At 48.5% G+C, this 23,165-nt stretch overlaps 1 protein-coding gene across 1 annotated transcript in view; it reads right to left on the bottom strand.

The window, feature by feature from the left end:
- DDX31 (DEAD-box helicase 31) overlaps positions 1 to 23,165 on the bottom strand; it is a 74,511-nt gene that overhangs the window by 11,825 nt on the left and 39,521 nt on the right. The window contains 3 exon segments of the mRNA XM_027104442.1: positions 5,614 to 5,782; positions 11,267 to 11,378; positions 18,341 to 18,422. Of these exon segments, the coding sequence (XP_026960243.1) occupies positions 5,614 to 5,782; positions 11,267 to 11,378; positions 18,341 to 18,422 (363 nt within the window).

The following is a 23,165-nucleotide window of genomic DNA, read 5'->3' as shown; positions in this document are numbered from 1 at the left end:
GCGGGACCGGAAGGGCCGCAGGAGACCCAGCAGTGGACTGTTCTACAATGAAGTTGAGGGGATCCATGGGGACGGGGCGGGGAGGCTGAAGGGGGAGACCAGGAGGCCAGAGGGATCAGGGCAGGGATGAGCAGTGCAGGACGCTGCTCCAAGATCGGGTGCGGAGAGGAACCCCCATGTTTCCAAACGGGGCTTTGTCCAGCCTCTGACCTCACGTCTGGCCACTCTGTCTTCCTACAGAACGATGACTGGCTCAAGGAAACGGAGAGAATTTTCACGGTGGGCAAGATTCCAGGTTTGCCTTCAGCTAATTAAGTGATATTAGGGAGGCTGTAAAGGCCACATAACAATTGGCAGGCAAGATGCTTAATGATGAGAATATTGCTTTGCAGGGAGACGCAGCTGCAGCATCTTCACGCTCGTCTTGGAGGGGACCAGCCCCGCGTTCTCAAGGTGGTTCCTGACAAGAAAACTTCGAGGTGCTAAAAGGTTGACAGTTAATGACAGGTTCCCTCTCTCTGCTCCAGGGATGCTTCTAAGTGTGATGGAGGCCGGCGGGAAGAACCAGTGCTCCTGCCTTGGTCCCCACCTCCGCAAGTGCTCCCGTGTTCACGTCCCAGACACTGAGTCGATGCTTTGTACTCGCCACCTGGTTGGTCCCCAGACAACACTGTGAGGCTCCGCGCCACTATCTGAGAGGTGAGGGGACTGAGGAACAGAAACGGTAAGTGACCTGACCCAGATGCCGGTGTGGGTAAAACCCAGGCTCTTGTCAATTACTGCATGACACTCCCACAGTCAGCATTTAAGAAACAAGTGGAGGGGCAGGGAGATGGCTGATGCGGGTATGAACTTCTCAAACTACAGTCTATTCAACACAGTAACCCTCACAAGTTATTTAATAATTACTGAAAAAGCGAGAGTGACAATCACAGAGAGGGACAGAGCAAGGGCCTTCAAAGATGAAAAACGGGAGAAAACTATAATTTGAAAAGATACAGGCACCCCTATGTTCACAGCAGCACTGTTCACAAAAGCCAAGACATGGAAGCAACCTAAGTGTCCATCGACAGAGGAATGGATAAAGAAGACGCGGTATATATGTATACGATGGAATCCTACTCAGCCATAAAAAATGAAATAACGTCATTTGCAGTAACGTGGATGGATCTAGAGATGATCATACTAAGTAAGTCAGACAAAGACTAATATCACATAACACCACTTATCACTTATAGGTGGAATCTAAAAAAAGGATACAAATGAGCTTATTTACAAAACAGAAATAGACTCATAGACATAGAAAACAAACTTACGGTTACCAAAGGGGATGGGGGGGTGGGTGGAAGATAAATTAAGAGTTTGGGATTAACATATATACACTACTATACAACAGGTAAACAGCAAGGTCCTACTGTAGAGCACAGGGAACTATACTCAGTATCTTTTAACAACCTATAATGGAAAAGAATCTGAAAAATATATAAATATATATGTATAACTGAGTCACTTTGCTGTACACCTGAAACTAACACAACATTGTAAATTAACTATACTTCAATGAAAAAAGAGAAACATAAATTTAAAAAAAAAAGGTGAAAAATGACCCTGAAGTGGAGGTCCACAAAATCTCTGACTTGAACTTCAATGATAAAGCATTTCACAGATGAGAAAAGTCTGGCAAGAATGACCTCCCTAAGGATGTTTCCTTATTTTAACAAGTACACTAAATGTAGAGCTTTGGAAGTAACAGAGGTGAAGGACATGCTCTGCCCTGCTGGGTATGGTGGCTAGGATGTGAGGCCCGGCCCCAGGGGACCAGCTCCGTCCCCTTCCACTACGGATCCCAGCCTGCTGAGCCCTGACCAAGCACACCCAGATCCAGTAAGTACTAAGGGATCAGACAGCCCTACTTTTTGATCAAATGAGAACTACCAGGTAACACTTAGCTGGGCTGTTTTGAGAAAATTTATACAAAGAAATCTACGCACTAAGAAGAACTTCAGAAAGACCCAGATGGTAGAAGTCAGTGGTGAGACCAGCCTTAGGGAGCTGCAAACTAAACAGTTTGGGGGAAAGTGAACTTACAATTATAGCATATAATCCAAATGAGATAGGGTGGTTTAAACCCAACAGACTTGCCCTTTCACATTGCCACCATAACACTAAGACTTTAAGGCTCATTACTTTCTATATCCTTGAACCACTGACCACAGAGTGTCAAACGGATGAGGAAGTTGTCTGCTCACTGGTCCTGGACAGGTTCTACTCACATGTGTGACTGCCTAGACAGACAGACAGACACCCTGGCAAACAACACAGCTCTGCCCTCCCAGAGCAGACAGCGCCGGGTCTCAGCGACTCCTGGGAAGATGGAAATTTTGGAAGGTATGTTGCCTTTGCTGCTCAGGGACTGCTGAATCTACCTAGCTGCAAAAGAAGAACTGCATTTCACGGGAGGAAAATGCTGTGTTCGTGACGGATGTTGCTAAGGGGCCATTCAAAATTCTACCAACAGCACCGACTCCCTGTGCACGTGGATATGGAGGTATCTGGGGTGGCGGGCTGTTCTGACAGGCTTGTGTGTCAGTGTCAGAAGAGTGCTCGTGACTCTGCTTCTGTGCGCAGGGCGAAGACACTTGCTGTTCCCCTTCAGAACTGAGGACTCAAAAAGGAGACAGAGAGAGACCTGCTGATTAAGACCTTATTTGGGGACATTAACTCTTTTTTTCCTTTTTCTGAAAAGTGGTCCAGTGAAGGAATAAAGGCATATAGACGAGATAAAAGTTCCCTCTGTCACTGCACAGAAATGCCCAGTAGTCTCCAAGCCTAACCTGCCCTGGCCTCATCCGCTAACACCCAGGTGAACTCCTTGCTTGGGGATGGCAGGCGAGACAGGATTTTGCTTACGGTCTCATCAATTTGGTTTGCAGATATCAGAGGTTTGCACATAACGTAACTATTCTAGCAGTGAACACCATAAATGGAATATGCAGAACAATTCGGGGAAATTAGTGCTATCATTTTACCCACCCACACAAAACCCAAGGAACCCCTTCTCTTCCTTGACAGATGGATTTCAGAAGAGACGCCTCAGCTCAGGACAATCATTGTGGCCACAGCGTAACTCTCCACACTTGTGTGGGGTTTAATGGACTTTTCTTTCCTGTTCCTTAAAAAGCGGCGACTGGCACTGGCTCGAGCCCCGACTGAGGTGCAGAGAATCTGTCAAGTTTCTCTGCCGCTTCCCCGACCACAGTGATACGGTCCATGTGCAGATTAGCTGCAAAGCCATTCTTCCTCAGGAGTGACAAGATCTCCCCCAGTAAAGAAGGTACTTACTGTATCCTTGAGTGCCCGTCTGCATTAACAAGGCAGGGGTGGGGCGGGAGGGTGTAAGGAGTGTGGGGAGAAATGCCTTCAAAAGAAGGGCATAACAACGGAAAAAGTTGCTGTAACAGAGTGGTGACATGGCAAGAACAGACAGCGGCACTGTCACGGGCGGGGTAATCGTGTGACACACTGCTGTCACTCACCACCCGGCTCCCCGCCGCGCCAGCCAGACATCAAAGGCTGCCCCATACCATCTTACATGCTCTTTATCAGCTAATCAGCCCATTCTTCCCTAAATAAAGCCCGGCTAAATCCCCTGCTCACAGGGGTATCGTAGCCCTGGTGCCCATCTGCCAGCGCGGGTCAGCTGAAGCGGGAGGCGGCGGCTTGCTCTCTCCCTGGCGGCTTCGCAAGGTAAGGACAATGCTGGCTCCGAGTCCCCCGCTACTCCCAGCGCCTCGAGCCTCCCGCTCTGCCTTCCCTGGGTGAGGGCTGGGCACACCCAGTCTGAAGAGCTGCTATTAACGCTTGCAAAGGTAGATCAGCTGCTGACAGTAAAATACTGGGGTCACGTTTACTAGCAGGAAGAGGAATAAACAAAATACGTGTTTCTTACCAGTGATCACGTGGCAGATGGATTCCCACCTCCTTCACGTGTCGGCGTTTTAGAGACGGTGGGACAGGATGGCCAGGCTTCCAGACCACTAGGAGGTCATTCCAGACCTGACTGCGAGCCTCATAGTTTTGTCACATATTTAAAACCAGTTACTATGTACAGATGTCAGCTACCCCAAACCCAAAGGAAGGAACCTAACTCTGGTGCACGGCAGTCCCAAATCTGGAGTGGAGCTGAGGCACCTTCTCCCTCAGGGAGGACCTGGCTCGAGCAGAGGGGTCTCTGGCTGCAGCCCTGCCCAGGACAGGTAGAGTGTGGCAGCAGGCAACGCTCTGCACCTCAAAACGTCCTGGAAGAAACCAGAGCCAGACGTGTCTCAGTCTTGTCCGGGCATCGGAGAAGAGCGTGTGGGGAAATGCCTGCCTCACAGAATTACTGGAGTGTTGTCCTATATGAGGGGGATTACTATAAGAAAAAAGACGAAGCATCTTAAAAATTCCAAAATGGGGGCTTCCCTGGTGACGCAGTGGTTGAGAGTCCGCCTGTCGATGCAGGGGACACGGGTTCGTGCCCCGGTCCGGGAAGATCCCACGTGCCGCGGAGCGGCTGGGCCCGTGAGCCATGGCCACTGAGCCTGCGCGTCCGGAGCCTGTGCTCCGCAACGGGAGAGGCCGCAACAGTGAGAGGCCCGCGTACCGCAAAAACAAAACAAAACAAAACAAAACAACAATGATCTGCCCCAAACTCCCCATACAAGCAGCTCCTGGCATCTAAGAAACTCTAGCTCCCGCGAAGGGCTGGGGCTGGTACTAAAAGAACACCGTGTGTGGTGTGTTTTTTGGCTGCACCACCATGTGGTTTGCAGGATCTTAGCTCCCTGACCAGGGACTGAACCCAGGGCCATGGCAGTGAAAGGGCCGAGTCCTAACCACTGGACTGCCAGGAAATTCCCATGAATACCCTGTCTTTGAGGAGAGAAAGAAGACCTTTTACAACTGCATTTCGTTGAGAGAAATCATCTCAGGACCTCTTGAAATAGTGAAGATGGACTCGGAGCCCAGTGCCCAACCTGCAGGGCAACACTTCTCACTCCGACTCTGGACCGTTCCTAACGTGTTCTTTTTTTGGGGGGGGGGAGCAGGGGGCGGAGGGAGAAGAGTCCACTGCACTTGCCCTACACGTGCTCAGTGCTGGAGGTGCATGCTAGCACCAAGCAGAGCGGCACACGGCGCTGGGAGCCCCAGGCCCGGCCCCCATGCCCAGCCAGCCTGCAGGAGCCCTGCGGCCGCAGCAGAGTTTCATGGAACTCACCACCGTCTTCCTTCAAGTCCCCAGAGCTTTCCAGGGTGGACCACAGCACACCTGGAGCTCTGAGTGTGAAAAGCCCCAGAGTTACTCTATCCGTGGGCAGTCTTGCTGTTCCAATAATCCCCACTACTCTGGACCCAACAGGAGTTGGGTCAGGACCCATCATCGAATTTCTGCAAGTGCCTTAAACGCATTCAGATTAGGTATTTTTCCAGCTGTTCCAAGCACTCATCATACTGAGAGAAGGGCAGATACTGGCGATAATTTACCACAAAAATGCAAGTTGGCACACAGCAGCCCCCCACACCATCTCATGGCTGCCAATCTGAACAGAGGACAAATTCAGCCCACCTTACCTTTTCAGGTTTGCTTTCTTCTTCTTTGTGGCCAAGGCACTGAGATTTTTAGGGGCATCTCTTAGCCCAAAGCTCTTAGCCACATGCCCGAGGTGGAGTGATCGGATGTGGAAGATGTGCTTCAGCTCCCGGGGGTAGGTCGCGTAGGCCCGGATGAAGGACTGCAGGGCTGAAAGACAGTGGGAGGGCGAGAGGCGGTCAGGACGGGTCTCAGCTGCCCCGGCCTAAGGGCTGCCCTGCGCAGCTCACCCTGCCGGGCCATGATGCACACACAACCAGGATAGCACAACAAACATCAACAACCTAAAGCTGTACTTGTGTATTTTTCTTAATTTCTAAAAATAAGTAAGTCTACCAGCCACAATGAGTAAACCCAATAAAATTTCACATTTTACTGCGTAGCCTGTAATAAACCTAGAGGGGAGGGTCCTGTTTTCTTCTTCATTATAGTCTTGGGGTCTAGCACAGTACCTGGCACACAGCAGGTTTCTGTTGTATAAATGAATGAATGAGAGAATGAGTGAAGAAACTAAGACAGGATCAATGTATACCATTTTCTTATGAAAAATGAAATCATCAGACCTTTATATTGGGAACATTTTTCCCTAATTGAATTATTATTTTCTCAAATAGTTAATACATGCAAATGTCACAACATTTAAAAGGCTCACAAGGCTTTATTATGATTGCCCTTATGTTTATTATTACTATACATTATCGCTACTGTAAACACTGTCTCTGCCCGGAGTGCCACCTCTAGCTGCCCATCTGGAGGAATCACCGACACCAGTTCTCCATATACTCATGGGATTTTAAAACCGAATTCGTGCGAACGCATCCAGAATCGATCGATACGGGGTTTCTTACCCTTTCAAAGAATGTGTAAAAAAAGGAAACAAAAACAGAATTGTAAAGAGAAAGAAAATTACTGAATTTCTAAAATAGCCCACAGACCAGTTCATCTGTTGAGGACTGTCAGCGGTTTAGAGCTGTTCATCAGACAGTCTATCGTGAAAGTTTCAGTCCTATTTTAAAGTTAAGAAAGAGGCCCCTGTTCTCAACCTGGCACTGGTCAGAGGCAGTTCCCAGGAGGGTGGCACTCTGGCTACCCCTTAATTGGGCACTCCTTTTTTAAAAAATTTATTTTTATATTTATTTATTTAATTAATTTTGGGGCCACGCCACGCGGCATGTGGGATCTTAGTTCACGAGCAGGGATCGAACCCGCACGCCTGCACTGGAAGCGCAGAGTCTTAACCACTGGACCGCCAGGGAAGTCCCCGGGCACCCCTTTGAGGAATCATTTTCCTATACCTTGTTCCCCTTAAATGTCTCTGGATAACAGTGACGGTCCAGTGTCTGCCCTGTTCTCACTCCAACAGGACGGGGGGGACTCTTGGGACTGCTCCCCACCCCACTGACTTCACTTCCCCCGGAGCCCCGCCCCGCCCTGCTCCTGATGGAAGCGGGCACCAAACACCGGCGTCTCTCGCCTTCGCGTGTTGAGCCACTGGACTGGCAAGTTTGCCCACAGCTTAAACGTAATATCCCAGCAGCACCTGGAGACTGGCGTTTATGAACAGTAATAAAAAGTGTCATTTTAGCAGATCAGCTCCTGGAAGGATCCTGGGAACCCATCAAAGCTCTATTTACCGAGCAAAGTGAACTCCTTTTCCCAATCGATGAGAAATAATAACCAAGGCAACCCCACTGTACCCCTCGCTTAAATCTGTGCTTACTCCCCTTTTTAATAACTGGGGACGAGGTTTTTCAAGGAAAATCTTTAACATTTCAAATGGCCCGTGCTGTTTGGAGAGTTCTGACACATATTCAAGTCCTCAGAGGCGAAAGCTCTACAACTATCATGACCCTGGAGACGCCAGCCTCTTCTCCACCTCCCTCTCTTTCCCAACCCCCGACGTTTACTCTAGACAGAAAGAGCAGACTGGAACCACGCCACGCCAAAGCAGAGTCTGCCCCTCTAAAGCCTCGTTTACCCCGATACTGGCCCAGGCCTCCTCACGCACCTCACTCTTGTGCTTGAGCAGACTGGCAGCTCAGAGGATTCCTCTTCTCTGCACCAATCCTGAGAGCCGAGGCTGGAGAGCCTCTGTCCTGGGAGAGCTAGGTGCTCAACGAACAGCTTTACGGGGATAGTGAGTTTGCCAAGAAATGGCAGAAGGGTTCTCTCCCTCGACAACTGGTCAGGCAGCATCTCACACTGCCTGTTTGCACTAAGCCTCCTCGTCCTCAAGGCTCCTGTCTCGCTGGGGACAGCGACAGTTGGTCGTCCTCACATACATGCACACACTCCCAGGTTTGGCTAATTCAGAGAAGCAGGAACCTCAGATGGAGCGCAGCTGTCTGTAGGACCTTCCAAGGGGCAGGAAGTGGCCCTGCTGGCAGCACCAGGAACGTGTGGAAGGAAGACGGCTGTGGGCCCGAGGCGAGCGGGAAGGCGAGAAGTCCTGAAAGGAGACGTTTATTTGGGAAGACGGATGATGCTCTAGCCAATCAGAGCAGGCAGTGGCACGCCACCAAGTCCCATTTCAGAGCCAGAGGATGACAGAATTAGGGGAAATCGATTTCAAAATACCTTCCAAGGACATTTCGTCCTTTTGAGCAATAAAACCAAATGTACTCTCGGACATCTGATCAGGAACAGCGGCATCGTGCAGATGAGGCTTTGGGTCAAGGAGGCAGAAAGGAGCAGAACTGCAGCCTGGAAGGTGCAGCTCAACCTCGCCCCTCCCGACCCCACCCCCGACCGAGAAGAGCACGCGTCTGTACAGAGAAGGCGCGTTGCATGTTCCTACCCAGCACATCAACAGTGACGACCACCCAAAGAAAGGGCGAAAGGAGGCTGCTTGCTTGCCCCTCTAATTCTCCTAAAGACAAAGCATTTGGCCAAGGAGCCAACCTCCCTCCGATCACACTGAGGGGAGAGGGATGATTTCAGTAGTTTGCATTTTCTTGACCTCCAGAAGCATCCCTTCAGAGCCAGGCACAACCCCTACACGTGCAGCCCTTGCTCTTCAGGGAAGAGCGGCTCGAACAGCAGGGGAAGTGGCGCTGTGCAGGTAAAGAACTCCGCTTTCTGAAATTTTCGTTCAGGACCCTGGAGTTCAAACTTAGGTTACCACAATTTTTACCACCTGAAGCTCTAGCTTCAAGATGCAAGACATGAGGGGAGAAAGGGGTAACTGCTTCTGGAAACTGACCACGATAAAGTTCAGGTCATTAGCAACGACTGGGTCAGAAAATGCAAAAGGAAAACAAATGCATACTTGGCCCAGTTTCCAACTAGGTTTCTGCCGTGAAGGCAAAACCCAGCTGCTTTGTTAATTATTCATGAGGTGGGTTCTGAAATGGCATAAAAGGGAAGCAAGTCAGTAGTGGGGAATTTGCATATGCAGATTGAAATGCAAAAGACAGTATCAACTCCTGGGGTGTGGCAGTTATGTGTATATTTCCCCCAAACCTCCAGAACTCAATCCTAAGTAAGAGGAGAGAGAAGAATAGGGGAGAACCTAATGTCTGCTGTGGGGTGACCGAGATCTTCTATGGGCAGTTTCCTTAAAAGACGATACATTTATTTCCTCCTTGGTACATAAACATTGGGGACTGGCCCCACTCCAACATCCTTTAAAAAGAAGGCAAGTAACTCTGTTTCTTGGTATAAAGTTCAATGGTAACGATAACGAGAGAAAACACAAAACCGCATTCTCTAAGGACTATTGACTGTAAGTTTTACTCTGAGGACCCAGTCACACTGAAATCGTTGCAGGCTCGCTAGAATACCCAGATGACCTCTGCCACTGACGTCATAACGATGGTGTTCTTCCCCTTCACTGCAACTCTGCTATTAACCCTGAAATCCTGCTGCAAACACTTGATTGTGCATCGTACAGAAAGCTGACATTGCCTAACTTTCCACAAATGACCAAACTCTAAAGTTCCACTGAGATAAACGTTCTATTCCTCCTGACAGAATGTTCCAGTACATCTTTAAAGGCAGGTTCTCAGGAGGAGCCTTAGGAGTTGCTGAATTCACTTTAGGGAAACGCTAGGACAGGGTATTAGCAGAAACCAGACGGGAATACGCACTGATTTTTATCAGCACTTATGGGGCAACTACTGGGACGTCATCTCTCATCTCGGGTGGTTCTGATTAAGGACTGCCTAACTAAGGACTGCCTTTATGATGTGCTAAGGTATGTAACAGGCACTTGCAAATACTTGCTAACTTAGTTCCATCATCTATTTCCAGATGACCGTAACCACCCGGTAGCCAGTCTCCCAGCCTTCACCCGTGCCCGCAGTTTGTTCTCACTCAGCAGCAAGTGACCTTTTCAGACCTGTCAGACCACATCTCTGCCCCAAGCCCTCCAATGGTTCCCCTTCCACTCGCGGTAACCGGGTCCCCTGGATGGCCTCCACGCCCTTCCTCTGCCACCCCTCCCCTCCTTCCAGCCACACTGCTGTCCAGGAGCTCCCGTGCACTCTGACCCCCACGCCCCAACCTGCCTGGACGCCCTCTGTCGGAGCCATGGGGCGGCCCCTCGTGAGGTTTCTGCTCAAGCATCGACCCTCAGGACAGGACTCACTCTGCCCTCACCCCTTCATCTCCCTCACTTGCTCTGTTCTCTCCATCGTTCTCATCACCTTTCCCTAGACTATCTAATTTATATGGAATTTACTAATTGTGTTTATTACGTTCATCTTCTGCTCCCCCACTAGAATGTTCTAAAGGTGACAGTTTTTGTCTGTTCTGACCCCTGGTGTACCCCAAGCACCTGGAACAGCGCCCAATTCAATAAATATTTGTTAAAGGAAAGCTGTTTCGTGTTTTTTTTTAAAGATTCAATTCATAAAAAGAAGAAAGGATTCTATAGTGTTTATCTATTGGTAAGCCAGCCTGGCATTCTTCTCAAAATAGTAGGTAACTATCGAAAAGAACTCTGGATCCCCCAACGTGGGGGTAAGTCACTAGCCAAGACACACACGTTCCAGCATGAAGGACACGCAGCTGTTCTAAGCTCCCTTCTCCCGTGCTCTGTTCCGCACTCAAAGGGAACTGTTGAGTCCACCCTTAATGCTTGGTGATCCCAGGGGCCAACTTATCCTATAAAGGCACTGAATATTAAATTAGTACCTAACTCTTTTGTAAATTTCCCAGGAACTGGGTTCATGGCCTACGGTCCTTCCTCAGCACTGTTCTTCTCATTTTCCTTTGTACTTTCAAATAGGAACTGCTTTGGTCTAATGATTCCAGCCCTTGCCTTCATCTCTAATTTCCATCTCTACAACTATTCCTGCTGACATGTCATATCTCTTCTATCTGGTTTTCTAAGAAAGAGAAAAATGGATCCCTGAGATCCAAGTTGCTAGGTCAAAGCTCTAGTCCTGACGTAAGCCAAGATAAAGCCTCATTTGTGCAAAACACGGGGAAGGATGAAATTAACATTTAATATCACTCTAAAGCCTTCCGTGCCTGCTTCCAAACCCTGCAGAATTAGGGAGATTGAAGGCTTCTGCTGGTGAGCAAAGATGCCTGGTTGGCCTCTCAACCTGTCTGGGGGGCGTGCGGGTGGAGGTGGGGACGATGCCCTGCAGGGTTATCCATCCACAATCACCTAAGAAATCGACCAACCTTTCTTGGCCCCGGAGACCGTCCTCTCGCTGGAGTGCACGTAATCTTCAAACACTGTCTGCAAGACCGTGGCTCGCTCTCGGATTTCCTGGGGGCCAACGGAGCGGCGTTTCTGGGAGGGTGACGGAAGGATTAAAGGAGAGACAGTCAGAGTCAGGAATAATGAAGCAGTTTATAACAGATTTAATAACAGTAAAATCACACAGTAACCACAGAGGGGCCAACAAGGGTAATCCTTTCAATATTACTAGGGAAAAAAAGGGAGAGATGAAGATGCTAAAGTCAAATGAAGATGAGGGTGGGTGGCTTGGTGAGGGAGCAGATCACGTCTCTTCTTTATTTACTTATTTACTTTCCTTCCTGGCCTCTTATGACTCATGTTCAAAATCAAAGTCTACTGGAGACACTTTGGAATTTTCCAAGTCCAATTCCGGCCTTTACAACATCACTGGACACAAGCAGTTTTTAAAGGCGTCTTGTATGGCCCGCTTAGGCCTTCAGTCTCCTCCCCTGCCTTATACTCATTGGTGGAAGCCTGCCCGTTCCTGTCTAAGAGCATCCCACAGTCACCTGACCACAGGTGAGTCTGTCCTTGAATCGTAGAGCATATGCTTCCTCTTTCCTAGGAGGTTCAGACTCTGAGTGTTTCAGATTCACTCTTTCAGCCCAGACCTCTGTGCTGAGTTCCCAGGAACCCACTGAGGAGTGGGCTGCTCCAGCAAACCACATTCAAGACGATGGCACGGATCGTTGCAGCCAACAGTCCCTCTGTAAGAACTCACATCTGTCTGCATCAAAGACCTTACAGATGGAAAATATTAGGAAAATAGAAACTTCTTTTCTTTTCAGCCTTTAGCAACCCCAGAGAAAAGATTTCCTTTCTTTATATCCCCCTAAAGACAAGTGGCTTTTGTTTCTTGCATCTTAACACGAATGTTTTCTGTTGAACGCGAAACCAAGATCCAAAAGAACCCGATCTGGCTAGCGTGCCTCCCCAGAGATGTTGATTCTTTGGATGGTGCCTATTAAGCTCTACCCACACTCACCCCCCAGTGTGGGTCTCACCAGCGTGAGACCCGGCTCATGCTGCTTTTAACTCCTGTAGAGGACAGGGTGCGAGCCCCTGGGTCTGGCTGACCGACCCTAACCCCGTCACCCGGGTCTTTTTCACATTTAAAGCTGCCGCAGAAAGAATAAAGGGAGGAGAAGGAAAAGTCTCCCTCTTCCGAGAGACATTCGTCTCTGTGTTAATAGAGACTTCACAACCTGAAAATGTTTTCAGTTTAGTCAAATCATTCCTGCTACCTGTTTGGTTGATGACAGTCTATCTGATTTCACGGTACATGGTCCCCCTAAGGGTTTTATCCACTCAAATGTCAAGAGAAAAAGTCACTCGGGAGCTGTGTTACGAAAGTGGACATTTGCTGTTGTCATTAACAAGGTTTTTTTTTTACCCTCTTAACTGATGTGAAATGCAAACTTTTTTTTTTGCTGCCCTCTTTTCGTTAAGCCACCTCAGCAGCGAAACTGTCCCCTTCTTTTTTTTTTTTTTTTTTTTTTTTTTTTAATATGAATGTGAAATTAGCAAGGATGCCCTTTCCCCTGGCGGACAGAATCCTCTGTTATTAAAAAGTAAAGCACTTTAATAATGAAAACTTTTCCCTCTTTTTCCTGTGTTTTAACTGTTTAAAATTAATGAGAAGGGCAGAATGGTTGTCAAAGCGATATTGAAAGCCGGGCAGCCAGGACCGAATAAGCACAGAAATCCCTCTAGAGTGTTACATAAACAGAGCTGCAGCCCTCTCGAATCCCTCTGTCGGTTATTGTATACATTCTGTAACAGCTCTCAGAATAGATCCGAGAGCCAGGGAGGCAGGGAGGTTTCAGAATTCCAATAAAGGCCTCAAATTAAAGACAGCCTGGTGCGAATTCCAGGAGAAAATTAAAGAGACCTCAAGCTTAAGTGACAGGTGACTTGCTTCTGTGTCACAACTGTCAGGGGATTTAGTGATAATATGGCAATATATTACAAAGGGCTTTTCTTATTTCCCCCTTTAGGTTTCAAAATGAGGTATCTTTTCTTCCCAACCCAAAAGAAAAAAAAAAATTACATATACACATACACATAATGTGAGTGTGTATACTAGTGAAATATGTAGAAAAATCGCGATAAAACTAGGTTCACGTGTTTGAAATGATGAGGTCACTTTAGTAGGATATAAGAAAAAGTTAATGGCAGAAAACATAATATACTTAGGAGAAAGAAGGTCTTACCCCGCCACTTCCAGAAATACTTTATTTTAAAATTGCCCCTCTTGAGAATGAGTATTTTTCAGCTGTCTTCTTGGGAGGACAGTCTGAATTTAAACTGAAGACACAGGGAGCAGAGTCATGCAGTGCTGGCTCAGCCCCAGACAGGTGAATGCTCCCATAACGAGAGGGGGTCAGAGCCCGGAGGGCACACCCCGCAGCACCGGGGCGGGGCGGGGGGGGCTCTCCCGCCCTCAAAGACGCAGGCTTAGTCCTGCTTCATGAAGCAACTTGCAACTAGCAGACTGTGGGTCGTCTAGAAAAATAACATCTCCAAAGGTCTAGACGCACTCAATACCCTTTCTCTGTAAAGACCCCACTGATCTCGGAGAGAAGAGACAATCCACAAAAACCAGGCTAGGGGCTTGTGATCTTATCTGAGTCTCTCATCACGCCAGTGAGCTTTTTGTTAGGATGAGTTTGCAGGCGTATTTCATAGGACAAAACAACTTTTAGGAAAAACACGTTTGGGTTTGTGTTTATACTTTGAAGATGAAAACTCATGCCTATCAAGAGGCAACAGATGAGTCTAACAGCTGGGCTGGGTTATTTTTGTTGTACAGTTTTAGGTGGTAGCAGTTGGGCGGGGCGGCAGGGGGTGGTTATTTGAAGCATGTGTCTTGAAATCGCCAACTTCTAAGGAATTTTTAAACTAAATGGAAGGATTTTGTTTTAATCATTTTATTGCCAAGCTGAGTTTTACCCCCACGGTCCCTAGAACCTTCTGAGCGCTTCCCAGTCAAGTTGAAAGATCAGATTTATTCTCTTTGTAGGTGGCTGAACATTCGCGCACCCAGACGTAGCTATATATATTTTATATTCCTAAATATGAAATATACATTTTACAGATGCTTCACTCGCTTGCGTTCTGTTCACAGAAGCCCCAAAATGTACATGTCAAAGGACATTTACAATGGCCTCAACCAAGCTGGGTGAAGACGGGCAGTATGATGAGGTGTCTGGCTCGGGGTGTAGAAGGCCCAGCTACCGAGCCCACATTCATCTGTCCGGCACCGGCCTGTGTGCCAGAGAGAACTGCCCACATTGAGGATACCAATTAAGACGTACTGTATTTAAAACAGAATTAAGGGACTTCTCTGGTGGCGCAGTGGTTAAGAACCCGCCTGTCAATGCAGGGGACACGGGTTCGAGCCCTGGTCCGGGAAGATCCCACATGCCGCAGAGCAACTAAGCCCGTGCGCCACAGCTACTGAGCCTGCGCTCTAGAGCCCACGAGCCACAACTACTGAGCCCACGTGTCACAACTACTGAAGCCCGCACGCCTAGAGCCCGCGCTCCGCAACAAGAGAAGCCACCACAATGAGAAGCCCGCGCACCGCAACGAAGAGTAGCCCCTGCTCACCGCAACTAGAGAAAGCCCGCCTGTGGCAACAAAGACCCAACGCAGCCAAAACTAAAAAAAAAAAACACAGAATTAAGGGCTTCCGTGGTGGCACAGTGGTTAAGAATCCGCCTGCCAATGCAGAGGACACAGGTTCGAGGCCTGGTCCAGGTATATCCCACATGCCACGGAGTAACTAAGCCCGTGTGCCACAACTACTGAGCCTGCACTCTAGAACCCACAAGCCATAACTAATGAGCCCATGTGCCACAACTACTGAAGCCCGCGCACCTAGAGCCCGTGCTCCACAATAAGAGAAGCCACCGCAATGAGAAGCCTGCATACTGCAATGAAGAGTAGCCCCGCTTGTCGCAACTAGAGAAAGCCCGTGTGCAGCAACAAAGACCCAACGCAGCCAAAAATAAATAAATTTTTAAAAAAGAAAAAAAAAGCTGTAAAAAAACCCCAGAATTAAAAGTTGTACCAGTATTTCCTTTATTCTCTTTACCGTTCCCGTGAGGCACGCACGTGATATACTCTTGCAGGCTGTTTATCTATGAGATAATTAGTAATGAAGTCAATTTAGTTTCGTTTTTCTTTGTCCTCTGACTTAAAGGTAAATTTGGTCAAACAAGTGGTGTTTGTGGATGTGTCATCTAGAACCTGGCATGATTACTTGAGTTTTCTAAGTTAACCAGTTATTTTGGTGTCAGTGAAAGCCCAACCTTGATTAGCACATTTTCTTTTTAAAACCAAAGACCACCAGACCTTAAAAATACCAAAACATCATGTCCATCTGAGCAGTGATTCAGGGTTGAGGTGAACTCACACGGCCCCGAGTGTGCAGAGCACGCTGGGCCTCGTTTTACTTAAACCTCACAGCAACCCTCCAGGATGGGTACTCGTGCTGTCCTCGTTCTACAGATGGGGAAACTGAGGCTGGGGAGGAGGAGATAGTCTGCTCAAGGCTGCAGAACAACTGGCTATAAAGCAAGGACTCGAACCCAAGTCTGTCCGACTCTGGGCCCCAGCCCTCACCCACAATCTTATGAAGGCTCCTCAAGCCCCAGCCAGTCTTCAAGGCTGGACTCAGGCCGCAGAAAAGGCTTAAGGAGAGGAACTGGGGCTGCCAGGCCACAGAAGGGCGGATGTTAACAGAATGGCTGTGGCTTGTTCCCCGAAAGAGCAGAGGGAACGTCCTCTTGCTCTGGGGGAGCGTCCTGCCGGAGGGGCCCTGCACCCGTCCACAACTTCCCCAGAGACGTGCAGGGGCACATGACCATCGGTGCCCGGGAGAGAACTGGGCTGTGTTCAGGGGGTAAATACTGACACCAAAGCCGGTCCTGGAAACAGTGTAAGGCTAGATTATTCAAACCTTTACCATCTCATTTTGTAATTCTGTGACTTGCTCTTATTTCTGGAGAGCAGGCAGATGCCAATTTTCCACTTAGTGTGAAACAGCAAAAAAAAGGCGCTGGGCTTCACGTCAACGAGTCTGGACTTTAATTCCACATCTGCTACTAACTGATGTAACAAAATAATAATAATAATAGTAATAATAATGAATATCCTTTGGTACCTGTGTTGGGACTTTCAGGTTATTTCCTACTCAGCCCTCCAATCTCCTTCTGAGAACACTAATATTATCTCAGTTGTACACATAAAGAGATGTACTCATGAACCTTAGGAAGGTCCGGTACTGGCCCAAAGCCACACAGCTGGTGAGATGAGGAACTGGGCCCTAAGGCCATGCTCCTGCCCACTCTGCTGCTGCATGCCGCATCAGACAGCTCCCCAGGTACCCCTGTTTATCCCACGTAGCTGTCCCGGGGCTATAATTAAATAGCTGTGGGAACATTTGAAAAAAAAACCCCAAAAAACAAAAACAAAAAACCCAGAAAACTGCTCCCCACCCCACCTTTCCACCCGCCCCCCCGCCAACTAGAATTTGCAGTAGTTTCCAAAGAACAGAGAAGTGTACCAAGACCAATGAGTGTCTCATTTCTGGTCAGTTCCCTTGACAACAGACTATCGATAATATGGGATGGTCCAAAGCCTCGTGTGCCCTGGTTGTTCTATAAAGAAATATCACTTAAAATAATGTGTTGATCAATTGAGTCCTTAATCACTTTCTTGCTCACGGGGATCTTTGCTGTGGTACCATTTACTGACCAAATTTCACCTTTATGAAAATGGCTAACGTTACCCAACTTAACAAGCACTTTAGTTCCAATTTCCTGGCTTAACTAATACTAACAGAGGCTTATTGGCACATGGTGAAGCACAGCTGCTTTGAAGTTAGATGCCTGCTTTCACACCAGGAGAATCAACGATTATTGTGCCCTCGTGAATGTTCCTTCAGCTCACTAAGCCTCGGTTTCCTCATCTATAAAGTGGAACAGTAACACCTGCCTCATAGGGCTGCTGAGAGGATGGAACGGGACCAAGCGTGTGAAGAGCTTAGCACAGTCCCGTCTGGAACACACGCTGCGGTAACGGACACTTGATTATTTCCTCCCCTTTTCTTAGCTGCATTTCCGGAGGTACTCTCTGGAACAGAACTTAAGTCGGGGTCAGCCAGATGGAGTCCCTGCCTCAGGGAGAATATTGATCCACATAAAGACACGTCCTAATGCACAGAAGAAACTCTTAAACTCGGTCTATTGGGCTCTGACTTTCCAGTCGATCCTCAGGCATCAGAAAAGAAAAATATCCAAATAATTAAAATTTCATGGACGAAATTACGCCCAGCAACATCATTACACACACACTGACAAGTGCATGTGATACAATGAGTAACGCGGTAGAGTGGGGGCGGAGGCGGGGCAGTGATTCCGAGCAGTGGGGAGGTCTCGGAAAAGGAGCAGGAAAGGATCCCGGGCTGTCTGCAACTGCTCAGGATCTCCATGTGGAACTGCGCGGATAATAAAAATTTTTCTTCTTAATCATCTCAACGTCACTCTTCCTCTGTGTATAGCGAACGTTAAAAAATGGATGAACTAAGTGTGTCCGAATGGAGATTCCGAGCTATTTATTTTTTCCATGCTTTCCTGAGTGGACGGGTCTAGCCAGGTGTCCTTGTTGACGATCTGGAGGGGAACCACCAGGGCTGAGTGTGTAACGCTGCCTCCAGACTCATTCTGGCCTGGGATGAGACCTCCTTTCTGGGGAGCTCGCTGCCGCCTGGCAGACGCGCAGGATGGACTGGAGCCCATTAACTGGATGAGCCCAGCAAACATGTCCAGGAGCAAAGACAGAAAAAGCACCATCAAGATGAGGCCTCACCTAATGTTCATGGTCCTTAAAATACACGTTTTACTTGACAGAGGCAGTAACTTCCCCATACTCAGAATCACTGCTTCCCCAAATCAGGAAATGCGTCACGTCTGTTAGCAGCAAGCGTGATACATAATAAAACTCACCTGGCTTCCCCATCGTCTCCCTTTAAAACAATCATCCCGTGTCAGAACAGACAAAATATCTTCCATCTTTATCTCAGAAACACTGTAAAAGGAAGGGCACATCGAGGTAAACCTTCGGTTCTTTCAAAAACATTTGGAATCTTGATGCATAAAACTGGCCTCTCATCAGGCTAATTCGATAGAAAGGAGAAGCAACACTTGGTCAGGGAAAGGGAATGTTTTCCCAAACCTTTAGGAATTTGGAAGGAAGGGGCCCTCTATGATATTAAAGGGACAGACAGGGTAATATTCCCAACAATTTCCTTCCTGCCTGATACATTTACATTTATTTAGAATTTCTACATTTATTTAGAATTTATACATTTATTTATACATTTATTTAGAATTTCCTCTATAGGGATCATGTCATTATTTCTTAGTAAATCTGGAACACTAAATAAATAGGCCTGCTCATAGATAGATGACCGTGCCTTGAGAAGACGAACTAAAGAAACATTTCCGACAGTCCCTTTAGTTTCATACTTAAAGGAAGGAGGTGGCTGAAGACCCTGAACTGTGGGGCTTAACCAAACACCTGAGTGAAGGTAAACAGGCGGCCAACGCCCATCGCCCATCATGGCACCAGAACTCTCTCCTAATCTACCCTGAGGGATCTCTGCTGCTCCAGTCTCTTAATTATTCAGGGGCGAGGAATGATCTAGAGTCACATGCGGACGGCCGAAACCAGAACTCAGGCTTCCCTTGTGAACAGAAGCCGTCAGCAGCCAGAATAAGACACTCCAAGCTGCCTGGCAGGGGAGTCTGGACAGCCCACCGTCCGTCCCCCACGGCTCTGGAAGGCCCCAGCCTTCGCCCCAGGAAGGGCACGCGGCAGAGTCCTGTGTTAGAGGCGAGGAGGGACACACACTCCCCAGGGAGAGAGGAAGGGGGAAGGAGGAGCTCTGGGGGAGAAAAACAGATCATAAAAAGATAAATGATTTTCTTGTATGTTGTTGGGTTTTTTTTTTTTCCTAAATGTAACAGCAAATTAAAACATGAATGGCAGCCTCTTCTGTGGGAGAAGACAAAGGTGACTTTCCCCCAAAGGTGACTCTGACAAAGCTATGAATGAACATGTCATGTCTGTGACATGATCTGCCTGAGCTGTGTCACTGCTTCCCCGTACACCCCCAGCCCTCAGCCCTCACCGTTCTTTCTTCGCTGCCAGCTCACAGCCACGTGGATTCAGAAAATATTTTTACAGAGTCGACCAGAGAATGCAGAGTACATACCAAGAGTGTAGGAGTTGGGCGGGGCGGGGGGGGGGGGAATGTTCGCGGCTTCCTGGAAAATCTGTTTTTCATATGGGAGAGAAATGTTACGGCTACTGAATTTGCATCTCATTTATGCCTGGAAAGCTGAAGGAAGGTAAGAATCAGAGCCCAGCCCTGCCTTCTCCTTTTTCTAGCTGACCTGCCTCTATTCATCACTTCTTTTCTTGAGGAAAAAAAAAAAAGAAGAAATACAAAAGTAAAAGCGACGTAAGAACTTGGGGTCAGATCCTGAAGTGGGGAGAGAGAAAACAGGTATAATGGCATTTGCAGCCAGGGACACAAAGAACTAAATATGCCACAGAAAGGCACAGTTTCCTCAAATGTTGACCTTCAGCCAGGGCACGGCTCGTAGGCTGTATGTGTCCATATGACAATGTTGGGGGACTATCTACCCTAAGTGAACAGGAGATGGGACTGAACTGGAGTGACTTACAGTTGAAAAGGGCCTTTTCCTCCGAGTCTAAGATCACTGCTTCCGAGGAACAAAGCACATCTACTCTGCTTATGTATGGTTCTATCAACACACCTGAATCATCCCACCTCACTACGAAGAGAGACAGCTAAGTAGATTCAAGGAACTACCTTATGCCTGATCTACGAAATAACACATTTCGAGGAAGCATTTACATTTTAATAAACCAATGGTGACTTTCATTAGAAACACGTTTAAAGGAGAAGTGGGAAAAAGTGAAGAAGCTGGCAAACACCAAGAAGTCGGAAGGCTGCAGAGACCAAGTTCTGGGCATTCAGACAGAGGCGAAGCGGCCCGGGGCACCTGTCTCTAGCCCTGCTCAATGAAACTGTCAGGGCGAGCTCCACGCGCTGGGGGTTTGGGGGCGGGCGGCGATTTCCTGCGACGGCCCTTGCTGCTGAGAGCCTCCGCCTGCCTTCCTGATCTTCTCTGTAATTCATCAGCCGTCCCAGCAGCCCGCCGCCAGGCTCTCAGGTTCTTAGGCACCAAACAGGCACACACGTCTTCCTCCTGTTTTTGATATTTAGACGTGTACCTTTTTTTTTTTTTGCGGTACGCGGGCCTCTCACTGTTGTGGCCTCTCCCGCTGCGGAGCACAGGCTCCGGATGCGCAGGGCTAGCGGCCATGGCTCACGGGCCCAGTCGCTCCGCGGCATGTGGGATCTTCCGGGAACGGGGCACGAACCCGTGTCTCCTGCATCAGCAGGCAGACTCTCAACCACTGCGCCACCAGGGAAGCCCCAGACGTGTACCTTTTGTATTCCAAGAATCTTCAAGTCTGCGTCTTTCCATGGCATGCTTTTTAATTAGTTCTTATTAGATTTAGTTTTTGTTATTAAGTCAAAGAAACAGTTTCTATATAGATCCCCAACATACAGCCCTTCCTCCAACAGAAATCAGCACGTGTAACGCACGGCAATATCGCAGCGACAGATCTGATCATCACTCGGGTTGACTACGTCTCACCAGTGAAGCAGCCAGTGGTTCAGGACCAGGCACTTCAATAGGTGAATTTTCAGGGCAGAAACCAGTGAGGCTGGACTCCTACAGAACTCTCTGCCCCTTAACTGAATGTTCTTACACCCCCTGTAAGGACATTCTTACAGCACGTAAGACCCAAATCTCTTCCTTGCGGTATTTCCCAGTCTTTGTCCTTCTGAACTTCCTCCCCAAGTCTCTGGCATCACTGAGTTCTCTCCTGACTGTGAACCTTATGCTGAATTTCCCATGAATGCTGTGGGCTCTTTTTCCAGAAAAGATCATCAAAAGGGAGGACTGTCTTTTTTTTTTAATAAATAAATAAATTTGTTTATTTTTGGCTGCATTGGGTCTTCGCTGCTGCGCACGGGCTTTCTCTAGTTGCGGTGAGTGGGGCTACTCTTCATTGTGGTGCGCGGGCTTCTCGCTGCGGTGGCTTCTCTTGTTGCGGAGCAAAGGCTCTAGGCGCACGGGCTCAGCCGTTGTGGCTCGCGGGCTCTAGAGCGCAGGCTCAGTAGTTGTGATACATGGGCTTAGTTGCTCCGCAGCATGTGGGATCTTCCCGGCCCAGGGCTCAAACCTGTGTCCCCTGCATTGGCAGGCGGATTCTTAACCACTATGCCACCAGGGAAGTCCCAAGGGCTGTCCTTTTTATACCTTTAAAATATACCCAGCTCACCAATGATTCATGTTGGTGCTAATTATTATTTTCCCTTTTTCAATTTCAGGCTTACATTTGAACCTTCCATAGCAATCAACTGGAAGGCATTTATTCGAGAACAATGATGAGAGGGAGAGGCGGAGGCACCTATGCTGACAACTCTGTGCTCACCATCACCCTTCGACTGCGGAACCGTCTGCACCCGTTTCTCCAAGGAGATCACATCACAGTGAACGAGCACAGGAGGCCAACCAGAGAGAGCTGCTGACGGGGAGGAATGGGAGAACGTGAACTTGTGGGTCTAGAACGGAAGGAGGAGGGAGCCATGGAGGCAGAGAGAGGCTGCCGAGGTGCAGTGAGTCCCTCCTCTTGTGGGACAACACACCTCTGAGAATACCTTTCACACATACACGAATCGCCGGGACAGAGGGAAAAAGCTATGGCGCTGGGACAGGTTTTCATTTCGACCCCCCTGTATTTCTGGAGTGTAACTGCCTGATCGGGTGCCGCCTAGACTCGGAAAGGGCCGCAGTGAGAAGTCTGACGCGGCCTCCAGCCCCCGGGAACTCAGAATCCAGCTGGAGATGGAGCTCCTGGTGAAACGTTGACTGATCTACATGAGATTTTCTCTCACAAGTAAGAGAAGAGATGCACGTCTTCCCGAAACAAACAAAAACCACTCCTTCAACTGACAAGCTGTATCAAGATGAGAGAATTACGTAAGAGGAAAACCCACGCCATCTTCATTTTTGCCCTCTCGAATTCATCGGGAGTGGGTCCTCGCCTCCCCCGACACTGAGGGGTGTGAAGCACATTTTCTGAGAAAGCTTCCTTCCACGAACGGTCACACCAGCAATCTCGGAAGAGTGTTGAGAGTGCTGAAGTCTGACTGGGGACAGGGGAAGTCACCGAGTGGCTTCTGAGCAGCTGGGCCGCTCCTGTGCCCGGCGTGTACCGTGCCACCACCTTGGGCACCACACAGCTCTTCCTGTGCCTCCAAAAACATTCTATGCATCACTGTGCTTTCTCTGAGCAGAAGAAATTCGTGGAAGTACATCAGTGTGAAAAACCGCATGCCTTTAGAAGCCCATTTTCAGAGCCTGTTCCTTTAGATTTTATGGAAAACACGACTAAACAAACTCATTTCTGCGGCCCAGGTGGATGCTCTCTGCTTTCATCACAATCACGCCTGGCCAGCTCGAGCCACTGTCCTCTGTCTGTCTTTGCTTTCTTTGTCTTTCCTCGGGGAGATCGGGGTTCGATGGAAGCCCCTGGCGAAGGTTCCATGCTGCTGAGCCCTGTGGAGTCCCCGACCCAGGGCTGGAACTGGAGGCTTGACGCTGGGGGGTGTGAGACGCTGCCATCTGACTGGGTGCACACGAGACAGCAGCTGGACAGCCT

Source organism: Aethalodelphis obliquidens, unplaced genomic scaffold (assembly GCF_003676395.1).
Source record: "Aethalodelphis obliquidens isolate GAN/ISIS:26980383/991018 unplaced genomic scaffold, ASM367639v1 scaffold7, whole genome shotgun sequence".
Classification (NCBI taxonomy): domain Eukaryota; kingdom Metazoa; phylum Chordata; class Mammalia; order Artiodactyla; family Delphinidae; genus Aethalodelphis; species Aethalodelphis obliquidens.
This window is presented reverse-complemented; position numbering and strand designations above follow the sequence as displayed.